This window comes from Phodopus roborovskii, unplaced genomic scaffold, assembly GCF_943737965.1.
Source record: "Phodopus roborovskii unplaced genomic scaffold, PHOROB, whole genome shotgun sequence".
Lineage (NCBI taxonomy): Eukaryota > Metazoa > Chordata > Mammalia > Rodentia > Cricetidae > Phodopus > Phodopus roborovskii.
Window position 1 is genome coordinate 26,276,057 of NW_026126433.1, and position 15,719 is coordinate 26,291,775.

Sequence of the window (15,719 nt, forward strand, 5' to 3'; positions counted from 1 at the left end):
GGTGAAGCAAGCCCCAAGAAAATGCATGAAATGCTGCTGCAGTTGCCCTGAGGGCAGCCAAAATGCAAGAGCTGGTGCTGAGATTCTCCTCCTCCTGTCTCCACTCTTCCCACGTGAAGATGCTGGGGAAGTCTTCCCAGCTGCTCAGGGTGATGAGCTCAGACACAGGGCAGCTAGATCCCGCTGCAGCTTATAGAAAAGTGGGAAGGGGCAAGGGAAGCCAAGCCACCTTCATGCCCCTTCTCCCATGGGAACAACCCCCCACATCCTTGTATTTTCTTTCCCCAGCAAAGAGGCGGGACTGTGGCAGTGCCCATCTTGCAAAGGGGAAATAATGCAAATTGGTGGGTTTGACTGGTTTTCCATCTGTCTTTTACTTCCTCTTCTCCGAGGATGCATGGCGTCCATTTTCCATCTTCCTTCTCCCTCTTCCTCCCCCCCGGGCCGCACTGGCTTCCCAATTTGGTCTTGGTTTTCTCCCTGTGAGAGAAGAGCATGCATCGGAGGGGTTGGCAGCCTCTAGCACTTATCGTCTTCTTCCGTGTCACTCAGGAGGTCACTGACAGCTCCACACATCATGCCAGGCCCAGGTCCCCCACGCCTCCGCCGCCGATAGTGCCCATTAGGCATCTGCCAGCTGTGCCGCAGGGGTGGGGCAGAGCCAATGGTGTTGGACCTGCCCAAGCTAGTAGCCACGGCTGCCTCAAAGGTGAGTGTCTCCTCCTCGCCACAGTCTGAGGCGTGGGAGTCTTCATGGAGGGCCAGGTAGGGCTCGGAGATGTAGTGCTGTGGGGAAGGATGCTGGTCCCGCTGGGGGTGCAAGGAGTTGGAAGACTCGGTCAGGCAAGCGCTGTTGCTCTCCAGGGCTTGAGAGGCCAGTGGGGAACCTCCCTCACTTCCATCAGGAGGTGGAGAGATGCCACCAGTGTGTCTCATCAGGGAGCTGTAGGAGAGGAGGGGCCGAGGCTTTGGTGGCACAGGTGGGAGCTGGCGACGACTTCGTCTTGGGGTGCTGGTGTCAGAGATAGAGGGAATGGAGCTCTCACTCAGGGAACCAGTGCCCTGCATCACAGGAGAAACAGGACATATTAGATGGGGGCATAGTGGCACCTCCACTTGGGGCCCTCTTGCTGTCCCAAGCCCTCATGAAGAAAGCTCATTGAGTCTCTGGAGTGGGTCTGTGAGCTAGTCCCTTGTGCTGCTCATAACCTTCCAAGGACTCAGGGGTCAAGTCAATAGTGAATTAGATACCATCTAGACCAGAGAATTTCAACTTCTCAGTGTAGACTAATTTCTGGAATAAAGTTCAATTACTGATGCAGGCTTAGAAGGGCAAGGCTATGGCATTGGTGTCACTTACATCTATGACTATAAAACACCCAGGTGGCTAGTCAGGAGATGGCAATTGTATATAACAAGGGCATATAGGAATACCTTAAATTCCTAGGCAAAACAGCTCCCTGAAAGGTGACTGAAATGAATGCTCAGATTTGCTGTCTGGGAAACTGTTTTGGGAAATAAATTAGAAGGAAACGTAAATTCTCTTTCCTTCTTGCTTCTGTCAGCAGTGGCTTAACACACTGCACATTGTCACTTGTCTCAGCCCTCACCTGCCTTCCTTGCCTATTTTCCAATAGTACGTGAGCCCAGAAATTGGCAAATAGATTCCAGCACTGGTCTGTGAGACCTGTGGGCAACTTGTGAGAACCTTCTGGGTGGAGTTCTTTCTGATGTAGAATTCCGGCTTTGGCTTTGTAATCTTTAAAGTCCCAGGAGTTTGCTGTGCTAGCAAACCACAGGGCTGGCTCAACAGCAATGCTATGTGGAAATACTGTTCCCTAGGTAAATGTCTACTACTGCTATGTCTCAGAATTGCTTCAGGAGCTCTCTTGTTCCTGGCTAGCCATTTCTAAAGGAGTCTCCCCTTTGAACTCCATGAACTCCCCTCCAGGGCTAGACTGGGAGAGAGGAACATACAAAGAATACTCCATCTCTTGAGATGGCTGCACAGTAGGTAAACAAAGTTGTTCCATCTGACTCACAAATCCTGCCTTGAATCATTACACTTAATAATAGGATCACACCAGAGCCAAACCTTTTTGGCTGAAGGACTGTCTTTATTTCCTAAATCTAGCTGAATTTGTATATCCAGATTCCAAGGACAGGCATGGACTGACTTGCAGCTATTGTCTTTCTTGGGGTGGGGGGCATCTTGCTTCTTGTGAGTTTCTGTTACCTCTGAATCTCCAAGCACAGAACAGCCATCCTCTGTGCATAGTAGTTATTTCTCGTAAACATCGGGCTCTGAGCTCCTAGAAGCCTTCCTAGCACAGAATCCACTCTTCCCTGACCTGCTAGAGGCTCAACTTCCCCATGGTCACCTGTCTGTTGGGGGTCTGTGACCTTCCCTCGCTGGGTGACCTGGACTGGCGACGCTCCGGGGACTCCCAGTCAGCCTGGGTCCCTCGCTCTTCCGAGTTGCAGCGAGAGACATCAGGGGAGAGTAGGTGCTTTCTCTCTTTGGATCGGCCTCTCTCCCTGCCTCCTGAGCGGTGAGTGTCAGACTTGTGGCCTGTGAAGATTGACAAAAACTCAACTGTTTATTATTACTTGGGTCACTCTGGCTGATGATGCTGAACTCCAAGCCACAAATTCTATCCCAGCCAGGGACTGAGCCACTGTGAATTGATTGTGCCCCTTCAGAATTCAGATTGAATCCTAAACCTCCAGTGGAGTGGTGACTGAGCAGTACAAGAAAGAAGGCCTTTTAGTAGGAAATAAAGTACCCAGAGACACTTGGCTTCCTGTCCCTGCTGTCTACCCTGTAAGGACATGATGAGGAGTTAGCCACCTGTGAGCCAACAAGGGAGGCCCACCAGACACTGTTGTCATCTTGATCTTGAATGTTCTGACCTCCTGAACTGTCTGAAGTATCCTGACTTCTCCAGGCAGATCAACAGATGACTTGAGAGGGAAATGGTTGAGAAAGAGTAGAAAAGTCCCTTTTGTGATCAGTAAGTCCTCAAGGTACCACTGAGAAGGCATGCATCAACAAGTGTTAATCTGTTTTCTCAGATCCCTTTTATGCCAGATAAAATAAGCAGTGTCTCTGTCAGTAGCGTCAACGCAGCTCAGGAATTATCTGTATCCTGCCCCAGGAAGGGAATTAAGAAGGTTCTATGAATGAAATGCTGGCACATCTAATATAATGTAAGGGTGAGAACCCTGGGATTTAATGTCAAAGATCTCCCTTGTAGTCTTAATGCTGCCATTTACTGGCTCTCAATATAGAAAGATCACTGGTTTTCAAGTTTGATTCCTGCACCTAGTGAAATAGGCAGAATGAGGCTAATGATTTCTTAACATATAAAAAATCAGTACAACACACAGAGAGGTTTTAAATGAAACCCAGTACCTGAAAGAATTCCAGGTAATACTGGAGCTGGTGGCAGAGCTCAGCACCTTGGGGGGGGGGGGTGAGGTTCTACTATATTCTTCTGGAATCTTGATCGCTTTGTAGAAGGTTAGTTGCAAACCTTGGTTAATTATTATTTAGGGTCTAGGGTCTGTTTCAGGATAGCACTTTGACAGGGAGCATTTGTCATTGTCTAGTTTGTGTATATGTGGGGCTGTCACATGTGTGCCGCAGTGTGCATGTGGAGGCCTGAGGAACCGGTCTTAGCTTTGTACCATGTTTGAGACAGTGTCTCTTTACTGTTGACAGCATCATACTCAGGAATAGCAGGGCCCATCTTGCCCAAGGGACCTAGGATTGCAGACTTGCATTGCCAGGCCCCAGTTTTATGTAAGTTATAGGGATTTGAAACCTGTTCTCACACATACACAGCAAGCTCTTTATGCATGAGCCATTCATTCACCATCCCCTTCTCAACTTTCTTAAACCTTGGTCTTATATCTAAATCATGTTGTTCCAGTCATTTCTGATCCTTGGGAAAAAAATAAGTTCATCAGTTGCTCAGAAAAGAGACAGGTGACCCTCTCACCAGAGTCAGAATTCAGGCGGTGGGCAGACAGCCTCAGGGAGGAATGGTAACTTCTACGCCGTGACTTATAGGTATTTTCACTGCTACGCTCCATGGAGAACTCCTCCAACCATGAGGAATTTGAACGCTTATCCCGAATTGTAGAAAATGATCGTCGCATAGAGCTAGGGTCTGTTACCACCTGGAAGGAAAAACAAAAAATAACAAAAACAAAAAACCAGAGGAACATAAAGCCTGGATTAATTGTTGAAAGAGTCTGAAAATCCAGACATGGGACTGAAACTCTTAGGGACTGTGAACTATATAACCCCTGGAAAAATTGGCACCTCCCCTGAATCCCCCTTGCAAAATCCTTGGCTATATAGGCTAATCAGGAAGAAGCATCCTAGGACAACTAACAATCACTGAGCGTAGCATGAACATGAACTGTCTCCTTATTTCCATGAATAAAAGCAGATGAATCTACTAACTGTGTAGAATGTGGGCAAGCACTGTGCAAATGTCTCATAGAACTATCTACCATAGGGGTTTAGTCAGGACCTGCTATAAATAGTGAGTCACTTTGAAATAGGTGATAGCAATTCCAAAGGGTTAGAGTCCTAGGGAAGCATGGCTTTCTCTTTCATTACTTATTCAATGGATAAGAAGCTTCTTCTCTATAGTCTCTTAGCCTAGGAAAATTTGGAACTTAGCCACTAAGAAAGAACTACCCTCCTGCCATCAACCCGCACCCTAACCTTCCATCCCCACCTCCAAATTTGGGATTGCCACAGGTGTTAGAACAGATCCACAAAACCTTCTTGTCTCTGTCCAGACTTCATGTAAGACAGACAAAGAAGCCAAGGAAACAGACAAAGAAATGAGGCGTGGCCTGCACTGGATATGACAGTCCTGACATACAGTGGTGTGTACAAATAACTTGTGCTGAAAAGGCTGGGAAAAGAAAGAAAAAATAAATAAAAAAAAACACAAAGGATAGGAAAATACATAGAGAAAAATGCCGTTTGCTTGTTGGCTGGTTGGGTCCTGAGGATGCTTAGCCCAGTGCAGGAGAAGTTAATACTATTTTATTGACTAGACTTTTGAAGGCAGAGACTGAATTACAAACACAATCTAGACAAGACTTTATCAAAGATGGTCCATGAGCTGGGTTTTTTTTTTTTTTTTTTTTTTTTTTTTTTTTTTTTTTTTGTGTAGGTAAGGGGTAGGGGAAAGTCCAGGGCTTACCTGAAAATACCAGGTATCTCATAGCCCACCTAATAAAGCCTGCGGTGCCACTGTATAGGGTATGTGGTGTTTTGAGTTTTACCTGGGGGTCCATAGTCAGACGTGGCATAGAGGAGGCCCTCCCAGATCCCGCATGCTTCTGGGTGTCCGGAGGAAGGTAGATGCCATGGCTAGAGGACTGCACACTTTTTAATTCACTAACCTCTGGCTCCTGGAAATAAACACACAGCCAAGCTTGTGGGACTTGGTTCCATCTGGTTGCCTCTCACCTCTAGTGGATGATTCAGCCCCCATTGTGAGAATAGCTTTTAGAAGGGAGACTGATATTATGAGGCCCTTGTTATAGGTGTATAATGTATTTATGTGCAAGTGCATGCCTAATTGTGCATGTGTGATGCCAGATATCTCAAACAGAAGGCTCTAACTGGGATGAAAAGGTGAAGGCCATCTTTGAAACAAATTTTCATGTATAGCTTTACCAAACAAGTATTAATGCTCACTGGATACTTTATGTATGTGGAGTATATTCTGATAGTTGTTGTTAGTGTGCTTATTCTTTAAAAAATCCTTTTATCCGTTATATAGAAACCAGGATTTGAAAGTTTGCAAAGTACCTAAGGGCAAGTATGTTAGGAATTTGTGTTTATAACTTATAAAAAGCCATCAAGAATATAGTGGGTACTCCTCTCGGATCTACTAAATAGTTTGGTTCAATAGAAATATAATGCAAATCACTTTTATGGTTAGATATGTGATCAGCAGAAAAACTTTCAATTATACATTGTATTTAACTTAATATATTCAAATATTATCACACCAACATGTAAAATACCTCATTTTTTATAGTTATTACATTTCATTTGTACTCATAACATTTCAATTGTTCATCAATCATATGTGGCTGATGTTACTGTATTAAAAATATGACCCTCTAAAGTGTTACAAGGTTGGATAGGAAAGTGTTAATTTTCTGTCAAACTCCCTTGTCATTTTCCTAGTTAAAGAATGTGAGTTTGCCAGGAAGATAATTTGTATCACTGTATAAATTTTGGAACTGCTTGGAGATACTTACATAAACTTCACAGAGATCCAAAAACATCTTTTGACATCTAGAGATTATTTTAGGTGAAAAGGTGTCATTTTGTGTTTGTCAGTGCTCAAAGAAAGGGAACCCTGGGATGGCCTGCCAACTCTATGGATGCTGGTGTGGCTAGGAAGATCTTTCCAGGGCATGTGAGATGTGCACTTCAGGAAACCACAGCATTTGTAATATGTGCGACAATATGGCACACAATTCCAGTTTCAAACAGATGCAGTAATGACATTGAAGTCTACAAGTGCCAGAGGCAGTGAGACATACTCCATATGCACATACACAAATCATGGCCACGCCTCAGGACATGGAGCAGGGACCCAGAGGGATGGTCAGAAGTACACAGTGGTGAGTGTGTTGCATGGCTGACACCTGAATTAAATTACAGACACCAGCACTGACAAGATGAACACAAATCCAAAAAGTTCTGGCACTACAACTCAGCCCGGAGGAAACTCACACAAATGATAAGGTAGTGAAGTGTCCCTTGGGGGGAAAAAAGATACATTATTGAGATTTTTCCCACCACACCTATCAATATGTTGGCAAGGCTTAAAATGCTGAGAGGAATTTTCTGAATCAGACTATCCACACTAACTTAGTTCCTAGGTTTTAATGCTATAACAGTTGAGGGAAGAGGGTAATTATTAAGAACACCCTTGGGCAGTTGTTCAGTGTTCCAGGGTTATGTGACCTTGCTGTCTTCCCAATATGATCTTCTATTTCAGCAACTAGAGAAGACAGAATTACCTAGTCAAACCACTCCTCTTGGTAGAGAACCCACACACACACACACACACACACACACACCACCCATTTGGCAAGGCACTGGGATATATGGTAGTGGCAAGATTGGCTTGTGAGACAAAGAGAGGAAAAAGTCACCTATGAACCATAATGAGGCTCAGCTCCCTTTGTGCTGACTGTACAGACATGTGAAAAACTAGGTTTTGTTTTGCTGTCTCCAATCCAATTAAGCCTGGGAGGAAACTTGGAACTTGTGGCTTCCAAACTAGAAATAATGGCAAAATAGATTAGTTTGGCAATTCAGTTTTCCTTTTGCAGTAGTAAAACCAAAATTTTAACTGGTACTCTCTTCTTCAAGGTTGACCTTGACTCGTTAGGGTTTTCAGAAATTTTACTATCTAGACTTATCTTGGGTTCAGGAAAATGACTTTAGGGTTTTTTTTTTTTGAATGTATATGGCCTTATAGAATTATAACTGAAGGGGAAAAAATCTGCCAAAACCCACACAGAGCAAAAATGGTGATGTCTTCTATGTGTCCTGGCAGACAGATGGTCATTGTTGCAGATGCAGCCACTTGGTATTACAGGAGGTGGACTTCACTCAAGGATGCTCAGGGCATTCCTATATTCCCATAAGCAGCACTTGGTAGTATGCTATATAATATGGGCAGGAACCATTCATTCTATGAGAATGTCTTAAAGCTTGCTATCTATCATAGGCAAGATTTTATGCATGTTATTGCTCTAAAATTTTATAAATTAAAAGAGCATGGCCTAAAGAAACAAAGTCCTACAGGAAGGAAGAGTCTCTGTGACTATAAAACCTTTAGAAGGAGCATTACCAGTAAACATGAGAAAGTGGGTAAGAAAGGACTGAAAAATAAGAGTGAGAGGGATCAGGGAAACTTCTGAGGTCATAGACTCATTCATTCACCAGAGATTGCTGTTCCTGGAATTGTCCATCATCAGCTGGATCCATACAAGCCAACTGGAATATTTCTTGGGGGGAGAGTGGACTCATTGAAGGGTATCCACTCCGACCACTCCTGAAAAGCAATGTCAAATTCAGAGGTAAGAGAAATAATCATGCCATAACTTCTACTACCAAATCCCATCCCACAGAAGACCTTACTCATTCCAAGAGCAGCACCCTGTATTCTTGGCTGGTCTATAAGTCTATTAACTTGCATGTGGCTGGTCTTATAACAGAAGATGTTTAATAAAGCATAAGAAAACATAGAAACTAGTGTTTTCAACCTGCACTTGGAATCATTCATCATTCTGCTGGCGACCAGCATATATGTGACAAATGACATCATTTGTCACACTCAGCCATATGGAAGACCAGTGCTAGATTGTAAACCTGTTTCTGTTGAGTTTCCCCATTGGGCAGAAAAATGCCAGAGTTTAAACAGTGAACAGCTTGTTTAAATATTAAGCAGTCATAGTCTTGAAAAAAACGTCACTCCACTCTCAGTAAATTGGTTTTATTGTGCAGTATCCATGGCTAAACTCAACTCCATTCAATTCAGTTCCACGAACATTTACTAATGGGTTTCTCTGTACTGGTCACTGTATCTGTTGCCTCATGAACTGGAAGATAATTTCAGAGGTGGTGGTTGAGAAGCAAAGTCTCTTGGGTTGACTGCTCTGTGGGGGGATGTTTAAATGGTGATGAGGTAGGGACAAATGCAAAGCCTGCCAAGTGAAAGGTATGGAGAGTAGCATGGTAGATTGTTTGGTTCAGCTATTCCTGTACAATCATATTCATGGTGTTGGTGAAGACAGTTGATGTTTCCTACAAAATTGGCTTCTGCTGCCCTTCACTGCTATCAGTGGGGTAACAGATTCCATCATCCTAACCAAAAGTGTGACAGGGCTCTTGTGACTATGGGAAGAGGGGCAAGAGACCAGGACGATGCAGTTGTAGACTGTAAGATGATACACCATCTTTCCAAGTATCAGAGGACTCTGTATCCCATAGGAAATTAGAGCAGTGAGCAAGAATTACCAGTTACTTTAAATAACCTGTAGGTACAATCTTACTAGATTGCTATTCAAACCTTCTCTTTTAATGCTACAGAATCAGCTGATGGGTTCCCTGCCAGTGAGTGTTAGCTGAGTTTTACAACTCCCATGGAGTCATCTCATATTTAAATTACTTGTCTAAATGTCATTCATTCATTCATGTACCTTCTCATGAAAACCAAGGGAACAAGATGGACAATGCAAGTATACAGAAGATGGACCCCAATTAGTTCCACAGGGAATAATTAACTCTTCAATAGGTGGAGGTGGAGAAGACCTTCTGTAGTTTCAATGGGTTCCCAAAAGTTCATGTGTTGAAATTTCATTGCTAAAATTGTGTGTCAATGTTAAAGTAGATCATTTGGAAGATAATTAGGATTTGATGAGTTCATGAAGGTGAAGCCCCCATGCTACATTACTTTCTTTATCACAAATAAAGGCCCAAACATCTAAGTTAGCAAACCTATATCCTGTCTCATCCCACACACATGATAAAAGGTCCTCACCTGACACAGGCATCATGCTTTTGGACTTCCCAAGACCCAGCATTATCATCCAAGTAATTCTATTCTTTATAAACTGCTAGTCTGAGTTATTTTGTTAGAAAGGGCCCTTGGAATCACACTACAACTTCACAGTGTTAAATAATTTGAACTGAGTGATAACCTACTTTAAAAACCTTGTGAAGGTTCTTGTTTTTAAGATAATGTTCAAAATACAGGACATGGCCTCTTCTAGGCTCTTGTACCTACATCACCAGCCTCCTTTGGCTTTCCTTTGCTCCCAGAGTCCCATGTATAGGCTGTTTTAAGTTTGTTGAAAGTAGTAATAACCACACTTTCTTTTTCTGCTTAAGACTTTAATATAGGTTGTTCCTAGAGTATACGATATATCTGCTCCCCACAAAACTCATTCCATACACTTTGGACTTTCCTTACCAAAAGTTATTTCCTTAAAATATGCTTGATCTCCAAGATCTTAAGCTCTCAGAACTTTCTTACATGCCTTCATATCATGCTACTATTTTTCCTTCTGGAATCTATCACAATTGTACTTGAAAACCACAACTTTTCCCCCTACCATCTTTCCCATTTAAAGCCTGGCTTACCTTTATGCAGGATTACTTGGTGTGTGGGGGAAAGAGGGCTCTATCGACCATGGTCACCATTGTAACCTCAGAGCAATCTCTATAATTAATGCCTGGCTTTCAAAACACATGGTCCTGAAGAGCAGACCTATTGCAATATCTACCCAAAGATTTAAACTGTAAGCGCGTGGGTCATCTTCATTCCTGTCCCTCCTTCACTTTACATAGCAAACCTATTCCTAAATCTTTTTTTCCATATTAAATACCTTGCATACCCACTTCTCATGTTTAGCCTGGTTGTCTAAGCCACTGCCATTGATAATTTATATAACTGCAGCAAGCTACTAAATGATGTCATCTCTAGAATTTTTTCCTCTGAACTATTTAGTCTACACTGAATTCATAAATGAGTTTTGAAAATTCAATCTAATCTAATCATGTCACTCTGAAACATAAAGCCCCATCATTTTAAGACAAAAATGTAATTTCTTTAACATACCTTACAATGCCCTCTAAGCATGGCCTCTGTGTAGCTCTCCAAACCAGCAGTATAATCATGGGTGTTTTACCTTACCATATTCTCACCTTTTGAAGAGCTTGCTTTTGGGTCTCTGTTTCTTCCTTGAGGAACTCCTACGACCCCACACCAAGCTCTCAAACTAGGTAAGGGGAGCTTCATTTCCATGACATCACAATTGCCTACCTGATATGTTTAAGTGATCACTCTTATAAGTTCTCTTTTCCTGATTTGTGTCCCTGGGGACTATGACCTGCTCACCAGTATCTCCAGTGCCTGAGCCAATGCTTAGGCCAAATTTGTTCTCAGTAAATATTGGTAAAAATCAGTGAATAACTGACTCTGTAAACATATAGGAGAAGGGCTAAGTGATTCCATGATAATGGGTTTAGTTTTGTAGAAAACTCTAGACAAAACAGATCTAGATGAGGGGCAAAATGGGTATCTTCCACTAATAGACCAAGGACTCATGAAAAAAATAGAGCAAACCCTTGCAGTGAGGACATGCCTTTTCTGTAGTCATACCTTCTTGCCTCTCTCCTCCAAAGAGCAATAAAATGAATATCTACATGTTTTCTGGGGGGTCAGGGCATCCATATACTCCCCTCTGACCACACCAAATAATCCATATTTTAGATTATGAACTCAGAAAATGCTTTGCAGAGAAAAAAACCTCTCATATCATAGTCTGAAAGAAATGAATGGTTTGAGCAATTCCAAATAGTGTGTTGCAATGGAAGTCTCATTCCCGAGCCCTGGATATCATTTTCCTGATCATTGGTGCAATTGTACTTCTTAGTGATTACTGGTTCTATAAGGAAGGCTTATTTAAACCCAACCCTGCCACACACACAAATACATTTCCAATGAGTAGAGGTGCCTGCATTCTTTGGTTCCCACTCCCCACTTAGCGATGACAAGAAAACAATGACATAATGAGACATATATGTTATGACTAACAGCCGACTTGCAGATAGAACTTGGCTAGAGATTATTACATTAGGGTTTTGATTTTTAATTCTGTTTGCAATGTCATTTTTGATCATGAGAGAAAATAAGATGTAGAAAGCCACTAGAGTCAGAAATAACTGATTTCTTTTTTAAATCAAGGTTCTATTTCCAGTCATAATCCCTGTCTGTTCATTGGTAAAAGTGGTGATCTCTCTCTCTCTCTCCATCATGGTACAGCAGAATCAACTGAGATAAGCAAATAGTATTCCAGAACTATCATCCAAGAACAAAGAATCTGGTGACTGTTGCTTCCCTTTTCCCTTTATGCTCATCAATTGCAGAGTAGACGACACTGGATCCATTGAGAGGAGACACCAAGCATTGAGAGATGGTAATTCTTCACAACAGAACTATAGCTAAGGTGCCAGTGTATGATAACATGAGTCAGTGCCTTCTGCTACTGGCCTGACACTCCATCTACTGTCCTGATGTTGGTTGCAGTACTATGCATGCTTGATTCACTTTTCTCCTACACCTGCTGAGGAGCCATTCTGAAATAGCCTAAGAAAAGGGACTGAATTTCTGGGCTTTTTACAATGGTGACAGGATGCACGTAGGAGTCCTTTGGACTCTTTGGTTTTACTCACAGGCCTGGAGCAGGGTCCTGCTGGAGATACGGCAGGGCTTTGGCATTAGCAATGATCTCCTGAGGCAGTGATGAGGGCTCCATGCGCTGGAACATGGGTGCATTTTTCTGTATCGAAGCAAAGAAATCCCCATGACTTTGTGGGGACCACTATGAGAAAATCACAATTTACACGAGTAACAAAGAAATGGGATTGGCTCCTGGTTTGACTGTCTTGACCTTTTAATTCACTGGGTTTATGTTCCCACAGCACTAGAAATTTCTTGGATCCCCAAAGCCCTTACCACCTTTTAGGGTACTTTATAGGGATACATGCAGCCTGTCCTTATAGATACCCACCTAATAATGCCACTGCTGCTCCTCATAGAGACCCACCCAGTATGCCACTGCTGCTCCTCACCTGTTCCTCCAGCTGCTGCCTCTGCTTCTTCACCTTGCTCTGTTTATAGTAGTCCATAATCATCATTGCTGCATAGATTTTGCCCACTGTCAGGTCAGAGGCTAAAACCACAAGTGGAGCATAGGTGTGAACAGAGAGGATGCAGGTGGGCATAAGCTTCCTTACCCACTCCCCAAAGCAGCTTTGTACTCCCAGTCACTGATTCAGCTAACGTTTATTAAGCTCTGAAGACACAAAGTGAACAGATCCTCGCAGTGACGGTAGTGCTCACAGTATCGGATGGTACAAAATACATTAGTAAGCACCACCTCCTATGACTCCAGATGTTCATGTCCAAGTAGCAATACATTTCCCCAACTGCATGAGGGCTCACAGAACAGTCTCATGTGGAGGGGGGAGCTACATATCCAGAAAGTTCCATTCACAACCACAGTGACCACCCACCTTAAGAAGTTAGTTTCAATTAATTATGAATAATTGTACTTTAGAAGTAAACACTTAGCTTTCTAATGGTAAAGGAGTGATCTTCCTTTATCTCCTTGATCATCCTGCTTTCCCTAAAAGAGGTGGCCTTGGCATGCTGGGCCACAGTGACAAGCACAATTGGAAGGAGGAGCCAGCACACCTTTGGGCATGGGCACAAGTAGATCCAGCATCTTCTGGGACAGGTGAGGCCAAATGGCCAGGGTTTCTTTTTGTAGTTCTGAGTCTAGCTGCTGTCTGTCTGCACCACCTAGAATAAGATAAATTATTAATAACCCAATCAGAACTGACACAGAATAATGAAGACTGAGCAGTAGGTAGGGGCAGGAGCTGAATCAGCATGGCACCTCAAATGATGAGAGGAAATCTCGGCACTGAGTGACAGTAGATCTGTCAACGCCAGCATTTCTGCTGAGGAAGCAGAATACACTTTGGCTCCTATTTTAAGTGATTGAGGTATAGTCTTCCCATGATCTGAGGCTGAGACCAAGACTAGCTTCCTCGTCCTAACAGCCTCCTAGGTGCTCAATACATCAGAAGGGGAAATGAAGGCAGCCATAAAGAGAACTCCTGCCTCATCAATACACATCATCCCTTCCATTGACCCTAACTACACAGTCTAAGCGATCTGACTTTTAAAAAGGCAGGGGAAGGCAGACTGAAAGGTCCCTATAGCTGTCATAGACTGCTTCTCTCCCAGACCACTGAGTTAGCAGTCATAACGGACAGAGTGGACACTCTGCTGGCACCTGCTATAGAAGCTTCCCAAGAGTTTCGTGAAAAGATGCTCCATGGGAAAGATAATTATTTCTAGAATGCTAGTACATGTCAGGCATGGAATATCAAATCATTTATTTTACCAGAGAAAGGCCAAGCCTGAAAGTCACTGAGTCAGAGGTGAAATCAGGTCACTGCATTACTGGGCACATGGCTGGCTAGACTAGTTCAGCTGGCTTCATCCTACAGCAGCTGCGCAGCTTGTAATAGTCTCCCCTCCCCTACTAATCTGACCTTTGGCAATTTTAATGTCCAAAGCTGTCCGGATCAGAGCCATAAGTGTGGAAGTGAAGTGGACTGTCATGTCCTCAGCCACTGGCATGTTCATCAGGACCAACCTCTGTGTGAAAGAGAAAAGAGAAAGAGCAGGCAAAAAGCAAATATATCGAAAGACACCTTGGTTTAAAAATTTAAAAAAAAAAAAAAAAAGGAAGCAAAGTGCAGAGGTCAAATGCACAGACAAAAAAGAAGGGCAAGGATTCCCCATCCCACCCCAGGCTGGTTCTCCCTACTTCTCACTCAAAGCTCATTTGTTGCTATGTCATCTACAGAATGATGCCAAATTCCAAGGCAAGGGGGTTCCCTAATCGTTCTACAGAGCCGCTTCCCATGGGGAGGGCTAGGACTATCTCCCATAGGGTGAGCAGTGACTTCAAGAAGGGGCCCAGGGAAGGCAGTCAGCTCTGGGAGGTGGCTCCACTCCCTGCTCTGGGGGCTCTGGCTTTCTACTTGGCCCATGAACAACGCCAAACTCAATGGAAAGATAGGGAGAGAATCGGCCATGTTTATCTAACTTGAAAGATGGATCCTGGTGCCCCCTTTTTGAGTCTTTATAAGATGGGATTTGCCAGCACAAGACTGAACATGCAGAAAGTCCAACTTGTATCCAGCGGCTGAGGAGGAGCAGGATGGGTGGGGCGCGGGGAAGAGTGCAAACAGGCTCTAGGGGAAGGCGGATGAGGAAAGCAGGGAAGACAGAGTGAGAGAAGGGGGTACAGGCAGGAGCAGAGTGGGCAGGCCCTGTTTCCCTCACCCAGAGGAAGGGATCCAACTGAAATGGCCAAATCCACTTTCCAGAGAGTATCTTGCTTTTAGAATTCTATAAAACTCTCCTCCCACTCCACTCCCAATTCATTCTATCAAGCCTCATCCCAGAAAGTCAAGTGTGGTACTTATGGATATCAGAAAAGATACCATTTTCCCTGTGCTGTGTAAAAGGGGCCATCATCACTGGAGGAGGGTTCCTAAGGACTGCATTCCAGTATGATATTCTCTGGAGAAATACAATTTGGAGAGAGCACCAGAAGGGTCTATGGTGGAACCATCATCTGTGGGTAGTGGTTGGGAGTAGAGGTTGGTAGTGATTGGAGCACACGCTCTAGTACTCAGGTGAATCATCTTGCCTAAAAAAAGCAACTCCACAGACACACAGTATGTAAAGGTTGTCTTGTTTGTATCTGAGTCTCAGCTCTCCTACTTCTGTAGAGGTGGTAACATTACTGGGATGTATGCTTAGGGGAATTAAAAAGCTTCAGAGTTCTTGGCCAGTCTAGACAACACAAGGGAGCTAACAGTAATTATTACTGATAGGTGAAGGAAACTCCTGGTCCCAAAGCTATGAGCATGCTAATGACTCCCAGTGGAGGCTGCTGCTCTATGACCCCAAGGAATCTACCCACCCCTTGGTCATGCTAAGAAGGCAAAGCTGATACTGAACACATCAACACATCTTGTGTCCATCGTTGCCCTCTTCAAGGGC

The 15,719-nt window shown here is 43.6% G+C and overlaps 1 protein-coding gene across 1 annotated transcript in view; it reads right to left on the reverse strand.

Annotated features, from left to right (window-relative positions):
* Window positions 1-355: 355 nt before the first annotated feature.
* The window catches only part of Cacna1e (calcium voltage-gated channel subunit alpha1 E), a 452,501-nt gene continuing 437,137 nt past the window's right edge, over window positions 356-15,719 (reverse strand). Inside the window, exons 41-49 of the mRNA XM_051186002.1 lie at window positions 14,195-14,300; window positions 13,326-13,433; window positions 12,701-12,801; window positions 12,302-12,408; window positions 8,006-8,117; window positions 5,314-5,442; window positions 4,005-4,185; window positions 2,382-2,572; window positions 356-1,062 (exon numbers count right to left, since the gene is read on the reverse strand). Of these exons, the coding sequence (XP_051041959.1) occupies window positions 520-1,062; window positions 2,382-2,572; window positions 4,005-4,185; window positions 5,314-5,442; window positions 8,006-8,117; window positions 12,302-12,408; window positions 12,701-12,801; window positions 13,326-13,433; window positions 14,195-14,300 (1,578 nt within the window). The 3' untranslated portion in view covers window positions 356-519. The remainder of the gene's footprint in view (window positions 1,063-2,381; window positions 2,573-4,004; window positions 4,186-5,313; window positions 5,443-8,005; window positions 8,118-12,301; window positions 12,409-12,700; window positions 12,802-13,325; window positions 13,434-14,194; window positions 14,301-15,719) is intronic.